Here is a 7,737-nt window from a genome sequence, read left to right as displayed (position 1 = left end):
TGTATTCTTTATTGTAGTCAATGGTGAAAAATAAGTACTTTATTATTGTGCTTCTGTAACTTTAAGGGAAGAATATTGAACTTTATAATAAAATGCAGTTATTTGGCACCTCTGATTTCTAGTTATGTTAATAATAAAAACTTATTTTTTATGTTTTAGTGTGTAGTGATAATACAACAGTATATGATTAAAAAACTACTTTGCAGACCAATCTGGTATACTTTAAATGTAAGCACAAGGTTGGCGTGTAATACAATAAGTTTTGGTGTATTTTATAGGTTTAAATATTTTCTTAATCACTGAATATGCACACAAAAAAGTGATTTTAGGGGATTATTTTATTTGTCGCTAGCAAGCGGCGGTTAAAGATTTACGGATATTAACATTTTTTCATAGAAACAATTTTCAAAAAAAGTACACATTTAAAAAATGTAATGAACTATGTGGATGTAGTTTTGTATAACAACAGATAAACATTAGTTCTGTTTAAGGTCGACTTTGAGGTTTTGAATGAGGTGTGAACAAGATTCTGGACCAATACGTGCTTGTTTTCACCTCAGATACTCAATGAATTAATTCTCATTTAATATTCACAACACGGGCCCCCTTCTTAACCAATCAGAAGCCAGAATCTCTGAGATAGGCGGGGCTTGCTCACCGTTACGACACGCATGCGTCGTCAAACAGGAACCGGCCGGTTTATGTTCCCACAGAGAAGTAGCGGTTGCACATCAGTTTTATGTGACTGTACAGGGCACCTGACACGCTTCAGACTCAGGTGTGTCTGTACTGCGGTAGTAACAGGCGGTCAGAAGATTTTACGCTCACATTTGACTTGGTTTTGGCTTTTTGGGGGGGTCCACGGAGGAGAGAAAACTTGACTGCGACATAATAGTGAAAGGTCAGAGGAAGGAGAAGACTTTTTAATGAGACAGGGGACGCGTCAAATATCAATTCTGCCCCCTTTATGTTTTTATTAAACGCTGTTGAAAAATATCCAGCTATGCTAATAGCTAACTAATAGCTTCAGACCTGTGATATCAGTCTCTACATACTGCAGAAGATCTAAGGAGGGTAAGAAACAGACTTTCACAACTTTAATGTATTATGCTTGATATAGCCTAAAGAGATCATTCTGGCACCTCATGTAGAAATCACTCAGTGTAACGTGTCAGTTCCCAGTGAAACATTTTTGATGAGTTAGAAAAACGCAGCATGCCTAATTGACTGTTTTCTATTTAACGCCTTTCGCTGCCTCCTATAATTGTATTATCAAATGATATTGCGATTATCAGCTTGTTATGTAATGAAATATGTCTGCTGATACTTTACACCTTTTCATTTCTCTTGTAGGCATTATACATGTCTTCAATCATAAGAAAATAGGGCCAATAGTTTTTATTCAGAGTAAAATGTGTAGAGAAATAATTGATCTTGCAGTGCGAACACAATTAGAATAAGCGGTTTAATGATATTAAATTATAACCTAAACTACAAAAACATACGTCTATGGTCGCACAGGTGCAATCTTTAATGATTGTAAGTTTTCACATTTTGTTTCTACAACTTGGAAAAACATCAGGATGGTTCATTTCTTTAACATTACTTCTGTAATCTATGTGTCTTCTTTGGTAGAGTCTAGTAAGCCTGTTTTAAGACGGGGCTTATTATATATGCGTGACACAATTATATAATCAAATCAACCAGTTCATGATGTTCAAACTCATGTGAAACTCGTGCAGCAGACGGACACTGATCTCTGGTAACTTAATGAAGAGCTGTGTGTCGTCTGTCGGGTGATCGCAAATAGGAAACACACTGTTTCAGTCAGATGGTCTTTTTAATTGTAATTGTCAAATACAGACAGCAGGACTGCACACGCTCAGTCGTCATCTGTAAGACAGACTGTCACTATAAGGTCTCTTCTCGTTTTCTCTCCTCTCAGGTTTGCAGGTGTTTTAGGTTGGACAGCAGCAGAGTGACAGAAGACGCTCTTTGTCCTGCAGATCTATGGAGCTGTCACTGGTGAGTTTTGGTGAACTTTAATAATCCCTCTCGGGATCTGACTGTATAGATCAGTTGTTATTTTAAAGGTTTGGTACCTTTCGATGCTATCGAACGAGATGGTATCGTTTTAAAGTGGTGTTGAACTGTATTGTAGCATCCCAAATGTTGACAGCCCCAGCCTGACTGTGCTTTAATTTTTCTGGTGTGAAAACTAAATGAGCTTTGAGCACGTCTGGAGGTCAGGGCATCATGTCAGAGAGATAACCGCTGGTGACCTGCTTTACACTCCGGTCTGACATGACCGCAGAGCAGGTTGTAGCGCTGCAGATATGTGTTGTTACATCACAGCTGATTTATACAACAATTAGTAACATTAATTAACAGAAGGGTTAGTAAAGATTGTATTGTATCAAAGCTTTATTGGTCATTTTTCCTGATCTAGTAGAAACCCAGGGAACCAGGAAGTGTCTTTTCAAAATAAAACTGAACACAAATCTTCTTTAAAGGTGCCTTGTTTTCACTAGGACAGCATCTAACCATATTATGACTAATGACTGACACTGCCACATCTACTGTAAGTGACAAAGTGTTGAAAGTCTTGATGCTTTCAGTCTGAGTGTGGAAACCTTTTAACAACGCTGTAAATTAAATTAGCTTCTCCCTCTTAAACGTCCTCTTGGTTGTGTCTCTCTCTCTTCAGGCTCATCCGGCGCTCAAAGCCTTCATGTGCGGCTCCCTCAGTGGGACCTGCTCCACGCTGCTCTTCCAGCCCCTCGACCTCGTGAAGACGCGTCTGCAGACGCTACAGAGCAGCGTGCAGCCTGGGTGAGTCCGTGCACGTGGACGCAGAGGGTTGTTGTCACTATCTCAAGCTTGCATTTTGTGCGTGCATGTGCGCAGTCCTGCTGTCTGTTGCTTTTTTCTTCCCTTCTCCATCCATGCTTGTTTTTGAACATTTAGTGGGCGGGGGGGCTGGACTAAACGTCGCTAGTTTCACTATCAATTTTGCAGATTAACGGACTCACTGAGAGGGTGCAATGTGGGGCTAAAAAGGCAGCATCAGAGCTCGTACGCACTTTGAGATTTGCCAGGGGCATAGCCCTGAAACCTTGAATCTCACCTGCAGTATATTTCTTTCATCCAGCTCGAGCAGAGTGGGGATGGTGACTGTGCTCCTGAGCGTGGTGCGAAAAGAGAAGCTGCTGGGACTGTGGAAAGGAATCTCACCGGTGAGACAACATCTTCATCCTCCATGAAAGTCCTCGTCATTAATAATTACTCTGCAGGTTTTCTCTAATCTAACTCCGCTCTCTCCTCCACCTGCCCCTCCAGTCGTTTGTTCGGACCATCCCAGGCGTGGGGATCTACTTCAGCACCTACTACTCCCTGAAGCAGCACTTCCTCCAGGAAGGCAGCCCGGGGGCCATGGAGGCCGTGCTGCTGGGAGGAGGGGCCCGGACGGTGGCGGGGGTCTTCATGCTGCCGGTCACCGTCATCAAGACTCGCTTTGAAGTAAGCACGAGATGTTGTGCCGTGTGTGGAGGTGACGGTCCGGAGAGTGCAAACAAAGATTATTTGAGTATCCGATTTCTGTGGCTTTAACCAGGCGTGTTTACAAAGGTGAGTGTGAAACTAAATGTGTGATGTGGTGTTTCAGTGTGGCAGGTACAGTTACGGGAGCGTGACCGGGGCTCTGCGCAGCGTGTGTCGGACTGAAGGTCCCGCCGCTCTGTTCTCCGGGCTGATGGCCACTCTGCTCAGAGACGTCCCTTTCTCTGGTATCTACGTCATGTTCTACAGCCAGGCCAAGGCCTCTCTGCCCAGGGGTGAGCATACATCCAGAGGTCACGCACTAAAAGCTGCATCTATAATAATAATATAAAACTTTTCATAGAAATAGAACAACAAAGTTATGATGGGTAATAAGTGTGAAGTAAAGGTAAAAACAGCACCTGTCAGAGAATAAAAAAACCTGTTGGCTAAAGTAAAAGTATACAATGAAACTAAAGGCTTATTTACATTAAAGCCCGTTTATAAAGTGTGTTTTTAGGAGGGATTAAAAAGATGAGACTGATTTTCCCGCCGTATTTCCTCTGGCAGGCCGCTCCAGAGTCCAGGTGCACTAAAAGAGAAAGTACAGTTACCTTTTGTCTGAAGAGGCCCAGGAGTAAATAATGATTAACTGGCCTTGCTTGATAATCTGAGGCTGCGACTCGGCTAGTTGTTCAGAAAGAAAACCGCAGTTAAAGGACACAAAAAAGCAGAAACTCTTCGTCTTTATGTCCTTTTTGTTTGTGTGTATTTTTTATATAAAAAAATCTAAACGGCTGATTGTTAAAGATCCCGTCTGTCTGTCTCCCTTACAGAGATCAGCTCGTCTTCCTCGGCCCCGCTGGCTAACTTCAGCTGCGGGATCCTGGCGGGTATTCTGGCCTCTCTGATCACTCAGCCGGCTGACGTGGTTAAAACTCACGTCCAGGTGAATCCACAGCTCAGGACAGCAGAAGCTGTCAGAATCATCTACATGGTAACTATGTCCCAACATGCGTTCTTGCTTGTTTAGCTGCTGCTCTGCCTTCCGGCTGTCCTCGTTCTAACATCTCGTCCTCCTCGCAGGAACAGAGGCTGCAGGGCTTCTTCAGGGGGGCGGTTCCACGCGCCCTGAGGAGGACCATGATGGCCGCCATGGCGTGGACAGTGTACGAGCAGATGATGGCTCGTGTGGGACTCAAGTCTTGAAGGGGAGAGTCGATGTGAAGCTTGCGGAAGAAAGAAAAGTCAAGTGACAGAAGGAAGACAGGAAGGAGGAGCGACAGAGGAGACGATGTTCTGCTCAGAAGAGGTCAAAGGCTTTCAGTGACTTAAATTATTCCACTGCAGAATGTGATGCAGACTCTGAGAAGAGAGCTTACACTTGTTGTCTAACATGACTAACACGCACAAACGAGCTGTGGAGAGTTTGCTAAATGAAATGCGCTTTGCTGAAACATAACAGAACTTCAGCAGCAGGATTTCTGTCTGAGCTTCATGACGGAGCTCGCTTACTGCAGGCCACCAATTCATCTAAACTCCCATCCACCCTGCTCCGCTGGTCGCTTGTAGGGAGCAATGAAGGAGTCTCATTAATCCAACACCTCCACACAAGGGCTTTTGCCTTTATTGATAGGACAGCTGAACATAGACAGGAAATGTGGGGAGTAGAGAGCGGGGGATGACGTGCACCAAATGATCAGCAGACCGAAGATCAGTGCGACGAGGACCAGCGTCCCAAGAGTGTTTTATTAATGAGAAATCTACAATATGAAACTAAATGATCTGTAGGATGGATGATTATGACAATATGAGGGGAAAGCTGCTTAAAAGTGGACGCTGTGCAGCAGATTCTGGGTGAAATGACAGCTAGTCGCTGAGCAGCTTTGTAGTTTAAACAAATGTGAATGAAACATGAACAACATTATTCTAACTCAGCAAAAAATACGTTTAATATGAATATTAACTACAGTACAACTGACATCAGTCTAACTCTCCAGCTGCTCAGAAAGTTGACTTTCTTTTTTTTAAGTTGATTTTTTTATGCCTTTATCGAGATGAAGAGGTGGATAGTGTCGGAAACAGAGGAGGAGAGAGTGGGAGATGACACGTGGCAAAGAGCCGAGGGTGGGAGTCAAACCCGGGGTAACCGCGTCGAGGACCGTGGCCTCTGTGTGTGGGACGCTCGATTTAACCGCTGAACTAAACCGGCGCCCCTAATTCGACTTTCTGAATCGTTCTCGCCCTCTTGTTGCACCGCCAGCCTCGTCCACGTCGCCAGGTAACCCAGCATGCTTTGAGCAGCGAATCAGCTGCTTCACTAGACGCTGAATCAGAGCAAAGGTTCTCGCCTGTCAGTTAGGAGTCAGTGTCCGAGCTCTGTAACTCTGAAGGAAGTATTTCAAATTAAGAGGCATTGATGTTTTGTATTGCACTAAAGTTGTAAGAAAAATGTTGATTTTTTTATTGCATTTAATAATCAGTCATTAACTGAGATTTTCCTTGTGTTAGAATGCCTCAGTGGGAGTGCTGGTGTCTCTGGTTCCCACAGTGGTTGAACCTGTAAAAAGCTGCAGTGTTGAAATCCGTCATTACTCGAGTGTCCCACATTCAGCTCAGACTTCTGTGATGCACTTTGACCCCCTGCAGGTCCGTCATGGCACAGTTTAACACCTGGAGAGGCTTGTAACCCTGTAACACTTATTTATATTATATTTTTTGTTAAAGAAAATAATCTGCTTGTAGAAACGCAGTAAATTAATCTGTCAGATTTCTGTTGTTAGTTTTTGTATTTTCACGCAAAGATGTTTACCATCGTTCATGTGCTCTGCCTTTATAAGAAAATAAAACGCTGTCCAGTGAATCGATGTGGCTTCTTAATGTTTGTGTGCACTTAATTTTCTGTGGAACCTGTGGAACCTCTTTGCTTGAAGCCTGGCTGACCTCAGAGATGCTGCCATGGAGACACAGCAGCTCCGTCTCTGCATGACGTACTGCATGCCTGACCCAGCAGACTTATTATCAATCTTATCTCAACCCAGCATTTATCTGTGTCCTACTTGTGTGCAGAAACCAGAAATAAGCGGTCACAGACACTTTGGGGCTTTTACATGTCAAGGAGCAGCGGTGGGAATCAGATTAAATCAAATTAAAGCCACTGACAGAAACATTGTCTCCTACAAACTCCAGAACTTTGTCACCTCTCCCTCACTTACTGTAAAGGATATTAATTGATGGTTCAGCAAGGGGGCGCACTTAGACGAGATTACAAAGGCATATCGCTCAGCATATTCCAGCAGACAGTCGGAGCATAAAGGCCAAAGTATCAGAGCGCGGGGACGCAGAGATAAGCAGCAGAGGAGGTGACATAACAGCAAATAGGGAACGAGAACACAGAGAGTCACGCTAAAGACATTAAGGATGATTCATCTGATGTACCAGGCGGGTTAATTATAAATAAAAGTCAGCTACTGACAGAAAATACATGACTAATAAACTTTATAAAGATTTGTTCCTCTAATTTTCCTGTTATCTTTTGTATCCTTTATTGCAACAAAGGTGGAGACGTGAAGTAGTAGGATGTGACAAGGGCGAGACATTACCTAACAAAAGCACTAAAATCATAAACACACAGATGGAACAAGACAAGTAATAGTACAAAAAGTATGACAAGAGTTAGATAATACCCAACAACACTCCAAAGTAATATCAAATACAAACAGGTAGTAGTAACATCAAAAAGAGGATAAAACCAAGTAAACAAACTTTGTTTCTTAAAGTTTGTCTGAGGCGTGTGTGAAAATATCAGGGAAAAAATGAGAAAAAGAAAAAGAATATAGACATCAACAATGCCTTTTCTCACTTCTGATTGGTAAATCATTTAATATGGGATTAAACACAGAGTGTAAAATAGTGTCGCAGTAACCACTGTAGCATAAAAATGCAGGTACTGCCTGAAAGGACTCTGTATGTGTTGACAGCCTGGATATTTCCTGGAAACAACTCCAAAACATGTTATTGCACCACATGAAACACCTGCCCACTTCTCCTTAACCTTATTTGTAAGATCGAAAGCATCAACTGACCTTGATTGTCATCCAAACGTCAGTTTTAAATCAACACATCGTTTCCCGTCAACCATCTGATCTGCCTGCAAGTTTCATTGATCAGTTCAAATCTAAAAACTGAAGGTAAAAGGAG

At 42.8% G+C, this 7,737-nt stretch overlaps 1 protein-coding gene across 1 annotated transcript; it reads left to right on the top strand.

The window, feature by feature from the left end:
• The first annotated feature begins 2,002 nt into the window (after positions 1 to 2,002).
• LOC138604288 (mitochondrial glycine transporter A-like) lies at positions 2,003 to 4,856 on the top strand. The gene is made up of 7 exons (XM_069676183.1): positions 2,003 to 2,025; positions 2,708 to 2,832; positions 3,152 to 3,236; positions 3,340 to 3,519; positions 3,665 to 3,833; positions 4,374 to 4,534; positions 4,624 to 4,856. Exons 1-7 carry the CDS (start codon positions 2,011 to 2,013, stop codon positions 4,744 to 4,746), a joined length of 858 nt encoding a protein of 285 aa, XP_069532284.1. The 5' UTR covers positions 2,003 to 2,010; the 3' UTR covers positions 4,747 to 4,856.
• Positions 4,857 to 7,737: the final 2,881 nt, after the last annotated feature.

The sequence above is a fragment of the Semicossyphus pulcher genome, unplaced genomic scaffold (assembly GCF_022749685.1).
Source record: "Semicossyphus pulcher isolate SPU_LCO1_2020_fin unplaced genomic scaffold, fSemPul1.0.p SCAF_25, whole genome shotgun sequence".
In the NCBI taxonomy this organism is placed as follows: domain Eukaryota; kingdom Metazoa; phylum Chordata; class Actinopteri; order Labriformes; family Labridae; genus Semicossyphus; species Semicossyphus pulcher.
Note: the sequence above shows the minus strand (reverse complement) of the source record. Positions and strands in the feature narration are given on the sequence as shown.